The sequence below is a fragment of the Citrus sinensis genome, chromosome 2 (genome assembly GCF_022201045.2).
Source record: "Citrus sinensis cultivar Valencia sweet orange chromosome 2, DVS_A1.0, whole genome shotgun sequence".
In the NCBI taxonomy this organism is placed as follows: Eukaryota; Viridiplantae; Streptophyta; class Magnoliopsida; order Sapindales; family Rutaceae; genus Citrus; species Citrus sinensis.
Window position 1 is genome coordinate 20,586,909 of NC_068557.1, and position 20,603 is coordinate 20,607,511.

The 20,603-nt window shown below is 37.4% G+C and overlaps 6 protein-coding genes across 9 annotated transcripts; 2 read left to right on the top strand and 4 right to left on the bottom strand.

The window, feature by feature from the left end:
- Positions 1-42: 42 nt before the first annotated feature.
- On the bottom strand, positions 43-2,557 carry LOC102613812 (probable serine/threonine-protein kinase WNK11). Of its 4 annotated transcripts, none has more exons than XM_006469458.4 (3): positions 2,392-2,557; positions 1,284-1,787; positions 43-669 (listed from the first exon to the last, which is right to left on the bottom strand). In XM_006469458.4, exons 2-3 carry the CDS (start codon positions 1,785-1,787, stop codon positions 283-285), a joined length of 891 nt encoding a protein of 296 aa, XP_006469521.1. In that variant the 5' UTR covers positions 2,392-2,557; the 3' UTR covers positions 43-282. The 4 variants fall into 4 exon arrangements, with proteins under 4 accessions (XP_006469521.1, XP_006469522.1, XP_024950548.1 ...); XM_006469459.4 differs by having other exon boundaries at positions 1,284-1,780; positions 2,392-2,536; XM_025094780.2 differs by having other exon boundaries at positions 2,284-2,529.
- A 1,635-nt stretch (positions 2,558-4,192) lies between these two features.
- LOC102613520 (uncharacterized) lies at positions 4,193-6,178 on the bottom strand. The gene has a single exon (XM_006469457.3). It carries the CDS (start codon positions 5,891-5,893, stop codon positions 4,349-4,351), a length of 1,545 nt encoding a protein of 514 aa, XP_006469520.1. The 5' UTR covers positions 5,894-6,178; the 3' UTR covers positions 4,193-4,348.
- Positions 6,179-6,351: 173 nt separating this feature from the next.
- LOC102613235 (WRKY transcription factor 1) lies at positions 6,352-9,639 on the top strand. Its single transcript, XM_006469456.3, has 5 exons — positions 6,352-6,697; positions 7,413-8,079; positions 8,163-8,325; positions 8,415-8,570; positions 8,833-9,639. Exons 2-5 carry the CDS (start codon positions 7,530-7,532, stop codon positions 9,428-9,430), a joined length of 1,467 nt encoding a protein of 488 aa, XP_006469519.1. The 5' UTR covers positions 6,352-6,697; positions 7,413-7,529; the 3' UTR covers positions 9,431-9,639.
- A 329-nt stretch (positions 9,640-9,968) lies between these two features.
- Positions 9,969-12,953, bottom strand: LOC102612934 (scarecrow-like protein 21). Its single transcript, XM_006469455.4, has 2 exons — positions 12,784-12,953; positions 9,969-11,901 (listed from the first exon to the last, which is right to left on the bottom strand). The coding sequence occupies exon 2, from the start codon at positions 11,788-11,790 to the stop codon at positions 10,180-10,182; it is 1,611 nt and encodes a 536-aa protein (XP_006469518.1). The 5' UTR covers positions 11,791-11,901; positions 12,784-12,953; the 3' UTR covers positions 9,969-10,179.
- Positions 12,954-17,143: 4,190 nt separating this feature from the next.
- On the top strand, positions 17,144-19,036 carry LOC102612325 (uncharacterized). The gene is made up of 5 exons (XM_006469453.4): positions 17,144-17,312; positions 17,397-17,467; positions 17,617-17,697; positions 18,319-18,362; positions 18,640-19,036. Exons 1-5 carry the CDS (start codon positions 17,198-17,200, stop codon positions 18,737-18,739), a joined length of 411 nt encoding a protein of 136 aa, XP_006469516.1. The 5' UTR covers positions 17,144-17,197; the 3' UTR covers positions 18,740-19,036.
- LOC102612625 (PLASMODESMATA CALLOSE-BINDING PROTEIN 1) lies at positions 19,003-20,497 on the bottom strand. Its single transcript, XM_006469454.4, has 3 exons — positions 20,098-20,497; positions 19,655-19,903; positions 19,003-19,295 (listed from the first exon to the last, which is right to left on the bottom strand). Exons 1-3 carry the CDS (start codon positions 20,174-20,176, stop codon positions 19,261-19,263), a joined length of 363 nt encoding a protein of 120 aa, XP_006469517.1. The 5' UTR covers positions 20,177-20,497; the 3' UTR covers positions 19,003-19,260.
- Positions 20,498-20,603: the final 106 nt, after the last annotated feature.

The following is a 20,603-nucleotide window of genomic DNA, read 5'->3' on the forward strand; positions in this document are numbered from 1 at the left end:
TTAAAGGTCCTCAAGAACAATTGAAAGAAGGACAAAATATCATGTAGGAAACAAATGACTTACATTTGAATCCAATCAACCATAATGGCAGATCAACTGCAGTAAACAGATGATACTAACAATGTGCTATTTATTTACACTATAAATGTTGGTACGAAATATCAAGTAGTGCGAAAGAGTTAAAGAGGCATACTGCTACGTGGAAATTGCCTATAAGTCTTATAGTTTCAGGAAAGAGAGTTACTGGGCTAGCTTTAGGAAAATGCTTCACTTGAAAATTCATCAAGGAGAAGGTTCACTGTCATCATCATTGAGTTCAGAGAAGAATGGGTCCTTGAGAAGTTCGGAAGCTGAAGGTCTGGCCCTCGGCTGTGCTATGCACTTCTCTATGAATGCCTTCACTTCCGGATCTTTCACTTTGTTCAAGGCTTGGGGTTTAACTCCACCTGTGACCTTCTTGTATATCTTGGCAACACTGTCACATTCGCTGTAAGGTATCTCCATAGTCACCATCTCAAGCAAGCACAATCCAAAAGAGTATATGTCCACCATCTCAGTGTAATCCTCTTCGTACAGCTCTGGTGCCATATACTCTGGTGTGCCAATGATTGAATGGGCTGCATGACTCCTACCCACTATTGCTGCAAAGCCTAGATCCCCTATCTTCACCTTCACAGGTGTTATAATGTCAATGTCATCACCAGGTCTTAGAACTTTCAGTTAAGAAAATATCAGCCAATTCGGAATTCTCAATCTTATGAATTAAATAATGCAGTATTCGTGGGTTATATGAATTCGGATAGTAAATTTTTCTGCTAGATTTTCAATTCTTATACTTAAAAATGCCGGGTCAGGTTATAAGCTAGGAACAGAATGGATCCAGGAACAGGTACTACATAACAAGCAATGGTAATCAGTAGTGTAACACAGAGTAGTAATGTTTCTTTGCTACTGAATTCTTCTGAGATTAGATTGCAGACTCTTCAAGAAATAAATGAGGCACATCATTTCCAGCTTTGTCTTTACATTTTGTGATAATTCTTCAACCAAATCCCAATTGCAGTACCTCATATTTTGCCGTGAGTACATTATATATCTAGATTAATTTTTACTAATCAATACTATATAAAAGCACCCCGATTTTTCTTCTATAAACTAAATGAAGCTTAAATCATAACTACAGCAACAATTACACATCTGCTTAATTATCTTATGACTCCCCAAAGTCGACTAGCAATTATGTTATTGAAATACTCCAACAGAAAATTAGGAATATTAATTACCTGACCAATGTTTCCATTGATAAAGATATTACTGCAATTGAGATCTCGGTGAATAATGCAAGGTTCATGCGTGTGTAGATACTCCAATCCCTCAAGCACCTGCTTTGACCACTTCTTTAAGGCCTTAATAGACACATGTCGATGCTTCTTCCTGTAAGTTCTCAGGTTTCCTGACGTGCACACCTCAGTGATAAAGTTCAGTGTGTTATGCTGGTCATCCAACCATACACTATAACACACAATGATATACTTGTTCTTCAACGTTCTCAGCAACTGAACTTCTGAATGAAGCCTATTCACGAGCACAGGATCTTCACTGAAATGACTCAATCTCACCTGATTCCATGCCACCTCTATACCTTCCTCCTGATCAAATGCCCTATAAACTTTCTTCACGGCACCAGAACCGAGCAGATCACTGTATCGCCCAAACCGACCAGAAGGATCAACCTCGACAAAGGGTTCTCCATCTCTATCAGACATATTGGAATTTGCAGCTGGCATCTTCAAGATTAAAACAATTAGATATTAGGTACTAATACAACATAGCGATCACCAAACACAAATCCGAATGTGAAACAACAATTTCATACATGTTTGATATTAGACATAAAATCTGAATTTTGATCCAATTAATTAACACGTTTCATTTTAAAAGAACAAATCATCAATATCTGATTGAAAGAACAAAAATCAAACAGAAATGATATAGATAAAACTAAAAATTCTCTTTAATGAAATTACAGACTCTTATAGATAAAATAAAAGCTACACATAGACTTAAACGAAATAAACAAACGATCAATAAAACTAACTCTAATCGACTCAAATCACGATAAGGCTTCTAATTATGCGTCTTCTTTCATTCAATTCACAAACAGAATGCTCGATTAAGCCAAAATTTAAAATCCGAAGTACCTAAAACATGAGAAGTTGAGAAGTCACTATCATTACTCGGATTCTATGATTCAAAAATCAAATTCCTCTAACAAAGAATTACCAAAGAGGATGCAGTTCCAAGCTCGTTCATAAACAAGGCTAAACGACGCAGTTTCACGTTAAAATTTCCTACGTTATTAACAGAGAGAGAAAGAGCAACAGAGAGTACCTTCAAATTATGAAACGACGATTGCAAGAACACGGAACGGAGCGTTTTACTCCGTACTCTTTTCTTCTTCGAGAAGTTTCCTAGTTGAATTGAATTCTGATGAAGCTGGGAAGAAACAAGAGTTTTGATTTGAGAAACGAAAATAAGAAGGCGAGCGACGAGTCGGATGTTATTTATGCGTGCCGCGAAACGGGAGTTTGTTCATTAAACGTCGCCGTTTGGGACTTTGAATTTTTAAGCCCATGCACCACGTCACGGGTGATATGTACAGGTTGTTACTTTGCCGCGGAAAATCCTCTACAATTGAGGAAGAGTGTGCGCATGTGGTATGTACGCGGACACCTTTCTGTTGCATTTTGTTTTTACTTAAAAGCAACTATTCCCTTTCAAGAAGGCAAAGGTTAAAAAAAAAAAAGAAAAAAAAGGGGCTTAAAAGCCATTATTCTTACTTTTTGTAAAAAGAAAATGTTAGTAAATTAAATTTTAATCGTATGTAAATAAATAGTTAAAAATTAAAAATCATACAATCCACTCAGAATTAGTTTTGGGAAGGTCAGGACGAGTATCTGGGGGGGCTAATGCGAAGATTTCTAATGAATGTGAAACCCGTGGGGTTGTTAAATAAAAAGGCATCAGATTCAGCTGAGCTGCCTGAATTTAATGCTTAATTTCAACTTCACATCCGTGATAAAGGGAGAGTCTTCGTACATCGGTGTTAAAAATCTTCTCAGGTACACTACCAGACATTCATGGGAAACCCGTGCCTGAATCAGATTTGGGATCACTGAATCTCAATCTGCCGCCATCATCATACCAGAAATGGAATGCCCTAAGATCTAAGATTGTCAAGTTGTCACGAACGATGCTTAGTGTCAATTGAATGCTGGCAAGATACATTACCTCCAGCCTGCCCCTTCAAAAAGGTCAGATAAAATAGATGTCTAGGGCAAATAGATGTCTGTAGCGTTTATAATGTTTATGTATGTATTGTATCATCCTTAATGAGAACAGTTCACATGATCTTAGTCTGATCTAGAAATGAGAGACAATTGAACTTATGAATTGATGAAGATCAAAATAAAAGTTCTCATGAACTTTGCTTTCCAGCTATATACATAGTTTTTACAGGTACACACAAACACAATCATCTGTCATCCCTTTGTTAATGTTCCATTCGCTCAATGCAAATGGAGAAAATATACACAGTTGTAAGAAAACAAAAAAAGAAAAAGAATTTGATCAAACATTTACAGCATGAAAAACTACACCTAGCAGCTACTTCTTCAGATCACATATAACCTTCCATTTCATATTTCCATATGACAGTAGAAACACACACTGTTTTGCATGCAAACTTGGGTGTTGTTATATCAGTCTCAAAAAGTCCAGCTACAGGAAACATGATAAAAATAAGTGAATGTCATGTAAGGAATACATCCACTCTTGACAGCCCAGAACAGTGTGCCCTCAACAAACAAACAAAAGGATCATTTGATCATGTAAGGAATACATTGGTACAAACATTCCAAAAGTTTAAATGGAAAACATCCATTACTGACTTCTCAAGCATATTTAATTAGTTTCCTAAGCAAGGAAACACAGTTATTCTCACAAGCCTAAAACATAAAAGGCAGTGCAAAATGTAAAAGAACAACCTCTAGCCAACAATATATTAAAATCACCTTACCTACTTCTCCAAAGAAGATGGGGAAAATAAGAGGGCATTCAATCAAAAGTATTAAGCAAAAACATAACATCACCAGAGAATTAGAAATTATGCATCTCAAAAAGGCATTGGGAATGATTTATATTTTGTGCTATTCATTAGCCTGAACTTATGAACACAGCAGATACATTTGTCTGCATATTTTGGTACAAGCAAGACTAGGTACAATAAACACAACCTTCAAGTTGTAAACTTAATAATAACATCACCAGAAATAAAAAACAAAGCAGATTACCAAGGGGGATTGGAACCCTCCCTAACAGATGGTGACCTGGAACTCAAGCTCACATCTCTTCCAAGCCTCGACACACTCCTTCCACCTTTTGGAGTGCCAGTCACAGGGCTTGAACCTCGGTAACTGGCACGAAGGGCATCATCAACAGAAGATGAAGACTTGGCCATTGCATTCCTCATAAACTTCTGTGCAGCAGGAGAAAGCAACTTTCCGCTTGGACTAGCACTTCCTGCTCTATATGGTGATGGCAGTGGCGGCTTCTGAAACATCTTTGACCTCTCCTTCAACTTCCTTGAGGCCTCCCTTGACAGCTCATGAGCCATCACATCTCTCGTGGGTGCACTAGGAATCTTAAAATGAGGACCATCACCACTGCCACCAATATCAATTGGCGTATCCTCAGTTTCCAACCTCAATGGCGTCCCTTCAATCTCACCCCATGTAATAAATGGGGATTCATCAGCTCCAGGGGCAGGCGACGGAGTCTTCACAAAACTATACCCATTCTCAGCTTTCTTCCCTGACTCCACATAAAACCTATTCGGGGTTTTCCTCATATCCTCCAAATCGTACTTCTTCATCTTATCCCCATCTCTATCAAACACTGGCCCTGGAGTGGTCCCAGCAACAGGGGTATAAAGCACTTCAACAGTGCCATCATCATTTGGCCTAGAGTCCATAATTTTACCATGAAAACGAGTATTTGTTTTATTAATTTCCTTAGTTAAACCTTTCAGTCTCACAGCCTGTTCCTCCTCTGTCAATGGAGCCTCACCACAATCAGCCGGATGATACATCAATAAATTCTTAGCAGTGTATTTCCACCCTTCTAAAGTACTGGGTGGCTGGTACGAGGTACCATAACCATCTGTAATTCTATCCTTTTTAACATCCTCAATCAAATTATTATTATCCCTCTTTTCGCCTTCTAATAAAAACTGATACCTCTCTTTTCTCTTCCTATTAACTTTCTCTAAAATCTTCGAAAAACTATCATTATCTTCACTCGTATGTTTTCTCAAAAACTCATCTAAACGCATCGACACATCAACCTCATCAGTACCATCTCTACAGACACCCTCACCAGATAATTCCACCCCCACTTTCGGAGTTGTAATATTAACATCAAATTCATCGAAAGGAGTAAAATTTCTTGCAAAAGTAGAACCAGGGGTTTCAGTTTGGGTCCGAATTTTTCCATCAGAGTTGAGACTGATTACCTTTTTGCCACGACGTTCCATGATCTTCAACTGGGCATCTCGAATCTGAACCGGGTCACCAGTTCGGGTCGCCTGGAGCCATTCATACCGATCACGGAGCTTGGATAAATCAGGGAAGTAATCGCGTTCGATGATGCTCTCGATCGCGGATACATACGTGTCCTCATCGAGTACTTTGGCTCGTTTCTTTGGCGGAACTTTTTGTGTGGCTGAAGCGGAATTATTGACATTTGTAAGGTAGCTTTCGGGGAACGAAGATTGCGATGGTGACGGTGATGGAGAAGCAAGGTGGCGAGGAGAATTGCCCGGAGAGAGAAGCATTGCTGCGTTTGTTTGATGAAATTAGGGTTTCGGATTAGGGTTTGATCGGCGGAGAAATTGATTGGGCGCAACTTCCAGCGAACAGTGAAAAGGAAAGTTGTTTAAACCTTCGTCAATTTAGGTAGCAATCTTACGACGTCGGTTTACCTTTATCATGACATTTGTGCGAGTCCCGAATCGGTATGTGCTTAGGAATCCTAAAGTTCCAAGAAGTTGCAGCGGTGCCCCTGGGGAGTAGGGTATAGTTTTATTTCCTCTTTTACCCTTTTAGTGTTTAGGAACTTTTTCAATGAACATAGTTGACCCAACAGCCCAATAATTCGGGATTTTTAATGATCTCATACCAGGCCCAAGCTCGAGCTCGGATCGACGTCACGTTTTTATTACCGTCATATATTTTATCTAACGGCTGCAAAAGAGAATAAATCACACGGGAAAGATCCAATCACACGCCCACACAACAAGAGAACACAGATGCTTCCCTGCTCCCCCTCACAACAAATCATTTCATCCCCAGCCTCTCTTCTTCTTCAAGTCCGTTTATGGATTAGACTTTCTATCTTGTAACATCAAAGCTCACCCCGCTCTCTCTCCCCTCCTCTGTTCTCTTCTCCTCTCTCACACACTCTAAAATTAACTAATCAACCTCTGTAGGGTTGACTCAACGCTCGAGTCTCGAGCCGCCGAGATCCGCTGCTGTGATCGAATCAAAAGTCAACGGTTGTACGTGAAATTGTAGCACGTGATTATGACCGTGTTGCTAGGGCTTGCTTGTCTGGTGCCTTGAACTCGACAACGAAGCTGGTACTTTTAATAGATACTATTCTTTATTCTTATTATTATTTTGTAAATTGCTTTCATTAATTAGTTATTTGAATTATGTAGTTACGCATCTTAATTGACGTAAATTTACTGTTTACTGATGAAATTGTGTTTAAAATAAAAATTGGGAGCTTCGCTAGGCCCTGTTTGATTGCTGGGAAAAGTGTCGGAAAATCATGCAATTTGCAAGTTTAGAGCTGTGTTTCTCGGAACTTTCATTTTCACGGGGAAATTTTGTTATTATATTATACAGAAACAATTTTTATTTTTTTTGGGGGGTGGGGTGGGGGGGGGGGGGGTGAATAAGTTCATTTTTTAAAGTAATTTATTTAATTGGTAGATGTTTGAAAAAATTTGATGCACAAGTCAATTGCCTGCTGAGAGCAGGTTGAATCTTTGACAAAAATTATTAGCCTTCATAGTTAACACTTTTCATCTATTACTCTGCAGCTGCTGTATGCATACTCTTTGATTTTTTGGTGAATTTATTATTAAATTTATATATCCTGAGCAGATTGAACATGTACGTGTACTGTAAGGAAGGAATTCAAATGTAATGCTTCATTGGAAGTGTGGAGATTTTATTGAGCTGCTATTGGCTCAACTGCTCTAGTTCAATTACCTTGACCTATTAAGAATGAGTAATGAAGCTTTGCCCTATAGAATAACGTTTTCTTATTCGTGTTGCTTTTTTCAGGTTTGGGTCACCAGCACTTCACCTTTATTTTCAGCCAAGGCGAATTCAGTGATGACTAACTTGAGCTTGAGTTGATCTGAACTGTTCTCTTATTGACAAAAAAATCTCCAAGTCGATATGGTTTCTTCTGGGGAAGATGGATTGGATGAAGTTGCTTCCGATAAATTGCAGCATGAACCAGGCCCTGTTAGTGAAACTCATGCATTGCAATCTGATCAAGGGTTCAGCACTCCAATACTATCAAGGAAAAGTCTAATGCTACCTGATACTGGTCACTTGCTGCCATCGGATCAAGAAAGAAGCATTTCTTCTATAACATCCGAGAAAGCATCACAGACTACTGACATCATCCCTGCATTACAAACTGGTCAGGAAGTGAGCACTCCTACAATACGTGAGAAAGTATCAGAGGATGGATATAACTGGCGAAAGTATGGGCAAAAACTTGTTAGAGGGAATGAATTTGTACGAAGCTATTACAAATGTACGCATCCAAGATGCCTAGCTAAAAAGCAACTGGATTGTACCCATGAAGGGCAGATTGTAGATACTATTTACTCTGGCGATCATTGTCATCCGAAGGTTCCAAATGTCCCACTAGCTGTTGGAATTGTTGTGTCTGTTGTTGAAGAGAAACCAGAAGTCTCTTCTATAAGTAGTGCCAAAGGTAAGAAAGACAGATAATTATTATTACATGGTTTAGCCATTTATTAATGACTTGATCTATTTCTTGTCTTCTCATGTTTGAAGACAAATCGTCCGACACACATGGGCAGACACCTCGTCAGACTGAACCAAATGACAACTCTCGACTTTCAGTTGCTGCAGCGAGTGATGGTATGAAAGATCCTTTGATATCAAATAGGATGAAAGATGAGGTTGATAATGATGATAGACCGGGATCAAAACGCCGGTATGTTAGTTCACTAGCTGTTTGAATTTCCGGTGTATTTATAGATGCTTGAGCTGATTTTTCATCAATTATCAATAATTTATGAACAGGAAAAAGGACCATTTTAATGCTAATGCATCTCCGGTGGAAAAACTGACCGGTGAACATCGTGTTGTTCAGACTTTGAGTGAGGTTGATTTTGTGAATGATGGGTACCGCTGGCGTAAATATGGGCAGAAATTAGTGAAAGGCAATCCCAATCCGAGGTTTGCATCAATTTGATATTCTATGCATGGCTAATGGCAGTTCTCTGTGAATTTTTGTGTTATATTGCTTCCCTAAATATTGGTTATGGATATCTGTATGCTGTTGAAAGTTGTAAGAAGAGATATATCCTTAACTCTTTTATGGAGACTGCAATTGTTGCATATGTATCCATATCTGATAGCCGGGTACTCTAGCTCATATTATTTTGTTGTCGAGTTTATGCTAAGTCGCTAACTGTATATATGTTCTCAAATTATGTAGGAATTACTATAGGTGCTCTAATTCTGGATGCCCAGCCAAGAAACATGTTGAAAGGGCATCTCATGACCCAAAATTGGTTATTACAACTTATGAGGGACGACATGACCATGATATGCCACCATCACGAACTGTTACTCCGAATGTAGCAGGCACAAAAAATTCTAAAACAGCTCATAATGGTGAGTCTGCAAAATTAGAAGAAATTGATGCTGTCTGCTCTGATACCGATGTCCATCGCAGTTCAGATACCCTGAGTAAGTCAACTGAGGGGAAAAATGGTGAGCCAAAAACTAAATCTGAAGCAACCGCAACTGCTAGTGTTGGCCTGGTCAAGTCTGAGCAATCTGCCGTACATCCTGAAAGCAAGTCAAGTGAGCCACAAAATGGCAATTCGAGGACCATTGAAGGAAGTGATGTTGCCCATGGTCGCTCGTGTCACAAGGGTATTTCAAATGACCAATCGAATTGCGAGTCAGAGACTAAATCAGAACAGAATGGTACTGCTTGCCGTGATAAAGTTATTCAGGCTACTTCATTGCCTGACGCTAATTATGGCGAGCAAGAACAAACACCAAAAGCCGAAGCTGTTCGAAGCTGAACTCATGTAGGTGGTTTGAATAATATAGTCAGTTATGTACCCGAAAGATGATTCCTATTAATGTAAGTACATTGTATGAGATAAGGATGCTCGGGGTACTTCAGTGTGTAAAACTATTGAAGCGTGTCGGATGGCTCAAAAATTTAAAGATGTAGAGTGTTCGAATTTCTTAGTAGAAGTATTTAATATACCACAGCTATTTACGGTAATTTTCCTTTTTCTCAGATGCTTCATGCTTTGATTCCTTTTAAGGGTCGAATTGACAGATTGATGAACATTGGAGAGAGTTGCAACAAAAGCAACACACGATGCATGACTTCTTTTTTTTTCCCAAGCTCAGTTGCTATTCGAAGGATTTGATCTGCTTGGAGGGGTGCATAAAATTTGATCAAGTCAATTTTATATCCGTTTTTAACTTCAGAGCGTTTTTTCAGTAATCATAATGGCCAGAGTATTGTTCTTCCAAACTTGCATTTAACTTTCTATTTTTGCGCCAAACTACTTGATTAGCACAACTTTCCAAGGATAAAGCACGCAATCACAGTCAAGAATTTGGCTCCTGTTGTGAACGTGACAGAAACAAAGATGTCAAAACATTGAAATGTTCTTGAAGAAACAGCCTAACTTTGATAATATAAGTACACAATTGATGGCAATTTCATAAGAAAGCCATTAGCAGCAAAAACGGAAGCATAGAAGAATCTGAGCTGCGCCTCAGCCGCTCCCAGGTCCCCAAATGATTCCGGTTATCATCTCCAAGCACAGGATGCAACCAAATCTCTATTCATCCAGCCAAGAAACAAAGCCCCATCTCTCTCTTGAAGTCTATATCTATTACAGTAGTTCTCTAGCAGTGTTTTGATTGTGGCATTAACTACGGAACTCAAAGGATATGGCCTAAACCCTGCCATTGTGAATCGGGACCTCCATTTGCCAAGAAGCTCATGACGTTCTATCCTCTCAGGTCCTTCACAAGCTATTATGTTAACAACATCCCTCGCTAGGCAATGCTGCTCAATGTTGATCCGCTCCTTATGATCCCTAGCAAGGTTCACATCAATTGATTCAAACATTGCCGTATAATAATTCAGTGCCTCGAGGAATCGTGGGTAGAATGCAGCAGTATTTGTGTTAGATTCCTGCTCAACAAGGGTCACCACTTTTGGTGACAACCTCTTAACTAGCATCAATAGTCGGTCACGATAGTTTTCAGTGCTGACACTCTCATCAGGCACATGATGCAGCATAAATGCGAAGTTCACAGCCACAGCCTCCCCTGGTTGCACCCCGAGATTCTCCAGCTGGACATCATAACCAGACATGTTCGCAGCATGGAAGTCAAATGGCACCCTAAATTGCTCTGCAAGCTTAGACAGCCGCTTCCCCACTATACCAAGTCCTCCTCCACGGGCATAAGCCGACATAGAATCATCGATACCTGTAATCCGTATGTGGGGTGGGCCACCAGGTCTAGCTGCAAATGCCTGGATAAGAGTGATCCATTGACTTCCCTGACCTATTTGGAAATCAATTATGTGAACTCTGTCTTCATCCTTCATAGCCTCTGCAATGGCTCCATTTGCAGACATGTACCCGAATTTGAAGTAGGGGCAAACCTCGTATAGAATGTGCATGTACGAAAGGAGATCAGAACTTGCTGGTTCTTTGCATCTCAAACTTTTGCAGATTGAGCTCCCAGAGGAATTTAGCCGGGCGACAAGCCCTTCCAACATGTATGCTCCCAGCCTCTGAATCGGCTCACCAGAAACTGACACCATTTGACGTAATTCATACATCAACCAATTTGCCAGCAACAACTCATTCTCTGATACTGCTTTTGCACAGGCAATGAGCACATGTTTCAAATCTCCTTTGGCAATAGCCCCAATAATTTGTCTCCCGCTGTCCATCTCTGGTGAGCCTTTGTTGGTCCCACTCTGATAGGTACTATCAATTCCATCGATAATATCAGAATCTGGTCCCAACATTACAGATTCCAGTTCTCTCAGCTTGTGCTTCAGGTCACTTGCATCATTGGTTATGCAGGAGGCGCTCATAGGAGAGCCATAGGCATTGTCAGGGGAATGGTGCAGATCAGGAGGGTATGACTGAGACTCCTGCTGTGACATTGGGCTTCCATTGGGAGAGAAAGTGACAGTTGACGGAGAATTATATATGGTGTAGCTACCATTTGCTGAAGACGATTCCAGAGTACAGTACTGTTCATAAGAATTCTGAAGAGAGAGATGGGCTCCTTTGCCACCGTCATTGTACTGCAGATGATGATCCACAGTTTGGAACTGTGGCAAGCAGTATGGCTCGATTTCTTGTATTGGTTGATAGTACAATCTGCCTGACATGCTCGAATTTATATGTTGCTATGATTCTTGCATTACACAGAAGTCATGATCTCTACTATCCTCTGCAGGAAACTTCTGGAGGATTTCCACAGCACAACGATAACCAACAATCTGGAATGAAGAGCCACTAGATCAGTGAAAGTGAAATCCTAGTAACAAGCATACAATAAAGGAATAATTTTCAAAATACAGAGGAAATTTCATATAAAAATCATAAAATTATAAATCAGTGGACACAACGGAGGACTTCTTGTCCATTTAGAATAGAAACAACATCAACCATAAGCCAAATTCCAGTCAATATTAATGATAACTCTTGCCTACAAAGATTCAACAAATGACATAGCATTCACAATCGTAATGAACAATGGTGGAGTAGTTTTCATAGCTATCCAACATATAAAAGTTTTTTTTGGAAAAATAACAATAAAAATAGGGCTCATTTCGGTGATCAGATCATCAGCGCCAGTATTCTTACAAAAAACAAAGGGCCTGTTGCTACATGGAAAAAGGAACGGGCTAATTTATTAATGAACTATCACAATACTAGAATGTAAATTATTTGCATAACCAGTCATAATCTCCAAAGGGAGAAAAACCCCAGCTCGCAAATACAAAGATTCAACAGCTGGAAAGCAAAACATCTGTAATTTTAACTGATCTCCAGAAATGGGAATCAAACATCAACCAGAAGCAAAGCAAAGCAAAGGAACATTGACATTCCTTCCACAAGAAAGCCATTAGCCACTACCCATTTGGAACCAAAATTCAATATTTCTAAACTTCGCATCACATGCAAGAATTATTCAAGGAACCAACAGAAACAAAAAACAAAAGGGAATCTCAAATCAAACAACTTTCACTGATTCATCATGAACACGTTTTCAATAAAATTAAGTCATGCATGATGAGCACAGAAGCAGGACCTCGTTCGTATTAGTTAAAAATAATAACATCTCTATCAACATCAAAGTCATTAGTTCTTTTACTTACCAAGACTTGTTTAAGGAATCTCAATTTTCGTTAAGTTCACTCCAAAAGACCAAAGCAAAAGCCTTTGTAAGTTGAAATAGGAAGAGAGAGAGAGAGTGGGGAAGAGAGCGAAGCATAGATAGATAGATAGATAGGAATCAGGAACTGGGAAGCAGAGCTCGTCTGAAGAAACTCTCAAAGTGTAACGTGGGTTATAATAATGTACTTGACTTGCAAAAGCCCTGTAATTACTCTGAAACTACACATCTGCCACTACTTTTAAATTTTCATTTTATACTAATTATTAATGTTGGCATCTTAATTTTTCGGTTGGATGGATTTAGTTTATTGACACGTGGTCGAATGGATCCACAATGAACGACTAATACTCGTACAATGGCACAGCACATTTATTGTTTTTGCGACAAAAAATAACACATACATTCTTTTGTGGGGTTAAACAAAAAATTTGATCGTAAATTAAATGAAGTAATTGGTTGGTTTGATGAGTACGAGCATTTTAATTCTCTCGGCATATGCATATTTGTTAAGAGTCTCATCAATTATATTTTCATTTTAGTTAATCAATTATAAGGTTATAATGCTTGTTAGGATGATCAGATGTCTGGAAAAAAAAAACTTGTAAAATATATAATATGGTAATTTTTCCTTTTGTTTTAATACTGATATTATCATGTAAAATCATAATGGCAAACATGTAAAACAATCGAAATTGAAGTGCAAATGTGAAGAACAGAGCCGATGGGGGATGGGGGGATCCACACGGATGATGCAGAGCCGTAGAAACACCAATGTTAAAAAGGTTAATTAATGACGTGGGAAGTAGTGCCTTCCACTTCAGCTAACATGGCATTTACATTTTTTAATCTCTTTTTTTTTTTTCCTTTTTCCTTTTTCCTTTTTTTTTAAATTTCAATTTTGCCTTAATATTCTCTCCCTAAAGTGCCCCCCTTTTATGATCTAATCAAAGCTTCTATTCCCATCACGCTCGCAATATAACATGTAATCATGTGTTATCTAGGTGAATTATCTTTATGTTAATCCCCTTGTTTCTCTTTTGGCACTTACGGCCCCCCTCCCCTCATTTTGATGATATCTTCTTTGTAAAATTGTTGATATTTTATTAGCTTTTCCTTGTCTTGTATTGAGTTCATTGAACCTTCTTTAATTATGTATCACTCCATATCTAATGAATGCTATAATTAATTGTTTTTAGTAAGTAAATCGGTGGTGAATGATGATTTAAATATTTTTAGTGGTAAATCCATGATGTAATGATAATATTTAGTTTAATCTTGTGAGTGTTGATTAATTTAATCAGTCAAATTTTTGAGGTAATACTAAAATTTTATATATATATATTACTTATGTTGATTGAGAAGAAGATAGTGTAACGATAAAAGACAGATGAATAATATGAATAATAATAAACTTAAATTCTTTAATTTTAAATATATAAAAATAAATAAATAAGGAAAGTAAATGATATATTCAAAAAAAAAATCTTTCTTGATCTTATCAAAGAAATGATGAGAGATTATAGGGTACAAAAAGTATTTTTAACAAACCAAAATTTAGGATGGGGTTAGTGAAATGAAAGGGGATTAAGACAGCCTCTAGATTATGCAAAATCCTAGTGATTCTCACTAACATGCTTTAGAATCAAATTGCCTAAATACATTTCTAAAAAAAGGGTATCTTGTTTTTCTCTGTCTCCTTCAAAGTGTGTGTACATGATGGCCCCACATTCTTATCTTCAGTTAACCTTTATTGATGCCTCTGTTTGGCATTTTGTGCTTGATATTTGGACCTTTTTCGAGTTGATGTAGCTTTAAGCCTAAGTTAATAGGCAATTAAATTGGTGACATGGTTTTTGTAAAAATCTAAGGGAAATCACCATCATCACCTCTTTTACTTTTCTATGGCTTATATCATCAATTGTGACATCTTGAAAGCAACAATCACTACAAGTAGAACCCCAAAATTTGATCACCAATTAACAGAAAGAGAACTCACAACCCCACAATTCATCATCCTGATCCTGAAGAAGAGAATATGAAGTTGGAGTTGGAGCGCAAGAAAGAACATTAATTTATTCTCTCTCGTGCTTGGCATCAATTCTTGATATGATTCTATGATAATATAATATCATACTTCGTCTACAAACATTGTTTTGGTATCCCATGCAAACTTTTACACGCAAAATTTAACTCATTGGAACATAATAAACAGTGATTGCCAAGACAAAGTCATTTTTGTTGATATAACTGTCTATTTTTTAATATGATTTTGTCTATTTTTCAGTCTTTCAGATATCGCTCATATTCAATATTAATCAAGAAATGATCTAAATCAATCTTACTATAGCCCCTATCCCAAATATCAACAAGAGCACGGTCTAAAATAATCTCTACATAGATTAATTGGGACATAACCTATATCTGTCTTATTATTGTGTTACACTAAAAAGTTTAAGTGAAATAGATAACCATATGAACTAAAATCTCAAGTCTTATAGAAACAAACCATGAATCTAACATTCTAACCAGGACCGTTCAGAATCTGATCCCCGATATGCTTCGATTTTTTAGTTAATGGATTTGATTGAATTGAAAATTTAAAAATTCATAGTCGATGGATTAGATATGGATTTACTTTTATAAATCCAAAAAAATCTACAAATCCAAAAGAAACTTATTTAATTAAAAAAAATGAAACTTATGAATTAAGTCAAATCTACATCCAATCTGTTGACATATGAATTAGATTTGGATTGAATTTTATAAATTTATAGATTGTATTGGATTAAAAATTTTATAATTCGTAAAATTGTAAATCGAACATGAATTGACGTCTAATCCATAAGATCTGATCCACCGAATCGAACCATAATTATGGACAATATATAATATTTTAATGAGGTAAAAATGTTGTTAAATTTACAAATTTGAAACACACACAGCACAAGAAAGAAAGTAGTCAAGGCCCCAGGTGTGTCCCCTAACCCCCACAACCCAAAAAGTGACTGACTGCTTCAGTTCTTCAGTTGGACGCATAAAAATATAAAAATATCAATTAACGCATGGCATTAGGCATTAGCATATCGGGACTAAGGTGCCACAATTTCAAAGCATTACAAACATCAATGGAGCCAAAAATAGACAGAACAAAAGCCATTATGATACCTGTTGACTTTTCCATCCACACTTCATCGTCCTCCAGCCGACCATGTCTCGGCTTTTGGTGTGCAGATTTTGTCTTAACCTCCCTCGCTCGAAGTTAAAGGCCTTGTCCCTAAATTTGAACCCCCCACTTTGGTCCCTAGGCACCCATTTTGGTCTTCATTTTGGGTCTCGTTGGGTCCCCTCTGTACGAAACATGCATGATGAATAATAAATTAAAAGAATGTTCATGGGGTTTAGCTAGTGATTTAAAAAAAAAAAAAAAAAGTTTGGTGTTTTTGTTTTTGTTTTGGGTGTCTTCGGCAGCAAAGACCAAAGACAAATTGCTTTATAGCCTCAAAGTATTTACGAGAGAAAGAACAAATTCATTACTCCTTCAATCACGTTTGTGCGACAAAATCGTCGTTTTCTTATTTATTTATAAGTTATAACAAGTTGTCGTTTCTAGAAGACTGGAACATCATTGTCATTTGTTTATTTGTCAAACATGGCACATTTTTTTAATCTGGGATTTGATTAAAGTCTTTGTTAGATAGATTAGAGATCTTTGTTTGCTAATAGAATATATATATTGTTTTTTTTCGCACGTTGATACCGATGCTAGCTAAGCTAAGCTGGTTAGCATGCTCTGCTTTGAACTCGGCTTGCTTTGTCTCTCTCTCTCTCTCTCTCTCTCTCTGCGTGTGACTTCCACCCAAAAACAAAAAAAAATATATATTAATTATAATAATCAAATTATCAAAGTAAACGATTCAAGTTTCTAAGGATTTAACAATTCGGCGAAATGTTTCACAAGACTATATATTATTTATTAACACTGCACAAATTTTGACTTTTGTGTGATTCCCTGGCACTGGCCATTTGAAGAAATTAAAGTGCCATTCAAATTGGAAGAAAAGTTGACTGCTTGTATTAAACTGCACGTTAATCCTTTGATCAACTCGTAATAGACATTCTTCGGAGTCAGTCAGTCATGGAGAAAGCTAAATACCAAGAATTGACAAAGTGGAATGCAATTTGGAAGAAGAAAAATGGTGCAAATTTGGTTGTGTGCTGTGGAGGAAGTACAAAATTTGGGCTAATAATAGAACTACCCAATGCGAGAAACAGGCCCATATATAATAAATCTTTACTATTGGGCTACGATCCATCACTCGGCCCATATACAAATTTTAACTATTTTGGTGGGGTGCGTGGCCAACTCTTAAACGACGACGTGTAGCACTTTTGTAATGCGTCGTCATTCAACGATGAGTGAAGAAAGGCTGATACGGAGAGAACCAAAAGAGAGAAGAAGAATTATTATGATGGATCCTGTGATCTGGCATAAAATTGCTGCTGTATCTGGTGTGTATTACTCATTAACACAGCGAAAATTTCAATGGATTTTTTCAATCTTTGACACGCGTATTGTGATTTTACTTGAAACAGGAGTAGCTGCACTTGGTTTAGGCACCTATGGCGCCCATGGCTTCAAGCCCCAAAACCCCTCTTTCAAAGAGGTCACTCTTTCCCCATTTAATTTCATTTCCAGCTTCTTCTTTTTTTTCAATTCGATTTCTTTTATGGGCTTTTGCTAAAGTTATAATTTTTTAAACTTGTTAGTGACAAGTATTTGTTTTTTTTTTTTTTTAATTTCCTGATGGTGAAGGTATGGCAAACGGCTTCTCTTTACCATTTGGTTCACACAGCTGCTTTGGTTGCTGCCCCTATCACTAAAAATCCCAACATTGTGAGTGTCGTTGCTGGCATTTCTGAAGTACTGCTTTTGTTTATTGATAGTACCTACATTAGTCAAAATAGCGTGTTGTGTTGGCTCATACATTCTGATGAAATTATTTCTTTTATGTGTGAATATGTGTTGGATAAATAACAAAATTTGGTCAAGATATGTCAATAGTTATTATCTTGTTGACGGGTACTAGATTATCAGTTACATTAAGTTATGATGTTCTATATATATTTTGGTGTTTATGTATTGATGTAGGTGTTAAAAGTTAATCTTGATCCGAGGGATGAATGAGAAGAATATATGATAAGACCATGATTGAGAGTAATAAATTATAAAATAAATGACTAGCTTGTTGTTTCCAATGGATTATGTGATAGGGTGTCTCTACTATGCTAGTTTAACTTTTTTATGGATGCTATAGCTGAGGCATTATCCGTCCTCTGATGATTTTTATCCTTGAACTTATGTGATATTGATATGGTTTTGTTCTATATTCTGCTCATGTATTTGTGAAGTCTGTTTATATGTTTGATAATTCATGTGAAATGGAGAAATTATTTCTCTTCAGTGATAATTTCAACCATATGCTATGTGACCTTTGGCTCTTGTCTTTTGTCTCAGTTTGGAGGCCTTTTGACTGCCGGAATTCTAGCTTTCTCTGGGACGTAAGTGATCATTTCTGTTCTTTGATATTCATGTATGTAAACAGATTGTATGTGATGAAGTTTCTACTTCATTGATGCTTCTTTTGGGCATAAATGTGTTTTGAAGTGAGGTTTAGTTAGTGCTTTGAATTTATGTTTGCAAGGGTTTTGCACGTGGGCTAATTTACTCTCGCTCTTGGTTTAGCATGCAAAAACTATATTGTGTTGTGGATATAGCAGGCCTTTTCATTTTTTTTTAATCAATAGAGAAAATGATGTGTATATTTGGGGTTTGTAGGTGCTATACTGTGGCATTCCTTGAGGACAGGAAGTACTCTACTCTAGCGCCCTTTGGTGGCTTTGCCTTCATTGGAGCTTGGGCGAGCTTGCTATTCTAAGGATTTGGTCTTTAGCTACGTCCTGTTGCTGCTTTGGTATCAAACAGATGCTGAAGGAATTTATTGGCATCGGTCTCTTATCACTGTTGCTTCTGGTCTATGATGTGTATTATTTAACTATATTTTAGTATGCTCGAATGCCTCTTGTGTAACTTAATGGCCCTGTTAATGTCATATTTATTCCCAATAAAGTCTGTTCGTGAAGATGAACACAACTTATTGTAATTTGTAAAGCAATACTCGTTGTGTGACAGTGTGAGCACTGAAAAAACAATACATACTCAAGAATTTATATAACTTGTTGAACTGGGGAAAGAAGAAATTCACAACTTAATTCTCCCTCTTGACTCATGTTTTTCTTCGAAAAACCGAGTCAAAAATCATCTCAACCTGACTTTTGTATTCGTCATTTTCTTCTGAATAAAACTTATTAAAATGCAAAACCGGAGCAAACTTAAATGAGAAATGAGAATTTTCATCTTCCGAGTTCGTCGATGCAAATCTTGATGGTTGCTGATGAGTTAAGGTATGAACTCATATCGGCAAGAGTTGTGACCTGCATGCAGAAATTGGAACAAAGTTCATTACAAAGATAATTAGATAGAAACACAATCAAGTGAGGGAGGAAATAAGAATTGAGGTCATTGTTATGTTTGATTATTCACTAAGCTGCAATGGAGCTCATTTAAAAGTAGAATTTAGCAGACATGGTGAGTAGATCACACATGGGGTCAATGTCCTCGATCTATTTTTTCTCTTATCCAATCTCACATGGCCTATTTGATTTACATGCACATGGGACTGCTTATTATTCTTTTATATTGCATGAAAGGGATAAGATTTTAATTGCTTACAACAAGCTTTCCTCAGAGAATCTCTAGTTATACTAAAAAGTATTTTTTTTCAAGTGCTTACTGGGATCAAGTTCAGTAATCACGGCAGCTCCTTTAAAGTAGCAAGATCCGCCTTTGTTCTTGAACTTCTGAAAATAGCTGTTGAAAGCATATGAAGCATGGTCTCTTGTCGTGTTGGGATAATAGCAAGGCTGGTTCATTTGAATCTTGCTACAATCTGCACCATTCCCACAAGCCCAATCCATTGCAGCTTGCAACTCATCATCTGGCGTCTGCTCATCAGCTATGCACCACTGCTCATTCTCCCCATCTGATAAATGTAGGAGCGAATGTGTGTGTGCATATATATAATAACACACGAACAGAAAAATGCATATTTCAAGCCTTAGTTTTCTCACATTAAGATTCAGCAGCAAATGTAAAGAACATGGAAAGAACTTGGAAGTTTAAATTCTAAATCTGCTATTAAACAACACAAAGGGAAATATTGGTTAGAAGGCTTACTTGATTTTGGAGTAATTATAGATGTGGCAAGCAGAGCAAGCATTATCCTTAGCAAAACAATTGACATCTTCTTTCCCATTGAAGAGGGGAGAAGGACTGGAGGAGGGAGGGAGGGAGAAGATGCACAATAGCTGAATCAGCCTATCTACACAAGAAGTCTTGCAGCCACAACCAGTAAGAAGCTTCATATATAGTGTGAAAAATGCTTTAAAAATTGGCTGGTTTTTCTAAAGTGCTTTTAATTATTCAAAAGTAGTAAGTTCCATGTGGTATCAACCAAGATTTGGGCCTCCTTTAGGCTGTTTCTTCATACCTTTAACCTAGCTGCATGGCACTTCTGATTTTTTTATGGTATCTGAAGCTACATTATTTGCGTGGTGAAAATTTGAAGGCAGAGGCCAAATCAACTTTTGTTATGATCTACTTTTCACTCGAGCATCTTCTTGTTGGATGCCATTTTATGGTCTACTCTTTCCTTTTATTTTATTTTATTTTATTTTATTTAT

Coding starts and splice junctions, on each gene's coding strand:
- LOC102613235 (XM_006469456.3), top strand. CDS start 7,530: ATGGTTTCTTCTGGGGAAGATGGATTGGATGAAGTTGCTTCCGATAAA. Junction 8,080..8,162: donor TTCTATAAGTAGTGCCAAAG/GTAAGAAAGACA, acceptor TCATGTTTGAAG/ACAAATCGTCCGACACACAT. Junction 8,571..8,832: donor AAAGGCAATCCCAATCCGAG/GTTTGCATCAAT, acceptor CAAATTATGTAG/GAATTACTATAGGTGCTCTA.
- LOC102612325 (XM_006469453.4), top strand. CDS start 17,198: ATGCGTCGTCATTCAACGATGAGTGAAGAAAGGCTGATACGGAGAGAA. Junction 17,698..18,318: donor TCACTAAAAATCCCAACATT/GTGAGTGTCGTT, acceptor CTTTTGTCTCAG/TTTGGAGGCCTTTTGACTGC. Junction 18,363..18,639: donor ATTCTAGCTTTCTCTGGGAC/GTAAGTGATCAT, acceptor TGGGGTTTGTAG/GTGCTATACTGTGGCATTCC.
- LOC102612625 (XM_006469454.4), bottom strand. CDS start 20,176: ATGGGAAAGAAGATGTCAATTGTTTTGCTAAGGATAATGCTTGCTCTG. Junction 19,904..20,097: donor TATAATTACTCCAAAATCAA/GTAAGCCTTCTA, acceptor TACATTTATCAG/ATGGGGAGAATGAGCAGTGG. Junction 19,296..19,654: donor GATTACTGAACTTGATCCCA/GTAAGCACTTGA, acceptor TTCTGCATGCAG/GTCACAACTCTTGCCGATAT.
- LOC102613520 (XM_006469457.3), bottom strand. CDS start 5,893: ATGCTTCTCTCTCCGGGCAATTCTCCTCGCCACCTTGCTTCTCCATCA.
- LOC102612934 (XM_006469455.4), bottom strand. CDS start 11,790: ATGTCAGGCAGATTGTACTATCAACCAATACAAGAAATCGAGCCATAC.
- LOC102613812 (XM_025094780.2), bottom strand. CDS start 2,313: ATGAACGAGCTTGGAACTGCATCCTCTTTG. Junction 1,788..2,283: donor TTGGAACTGCATCCTCTTTG/GTAATTCTTTGT, acceptor TTAATCTTGAAG/ATGCCAGCTGCAAATTCCAA. Junction 670..1,283: donor TCAATGGAAACATTGGTCAG/GTAATTAATATT, acceptor ACACCTGTGAAG/GTGAAGATAGGGGATCTAGG.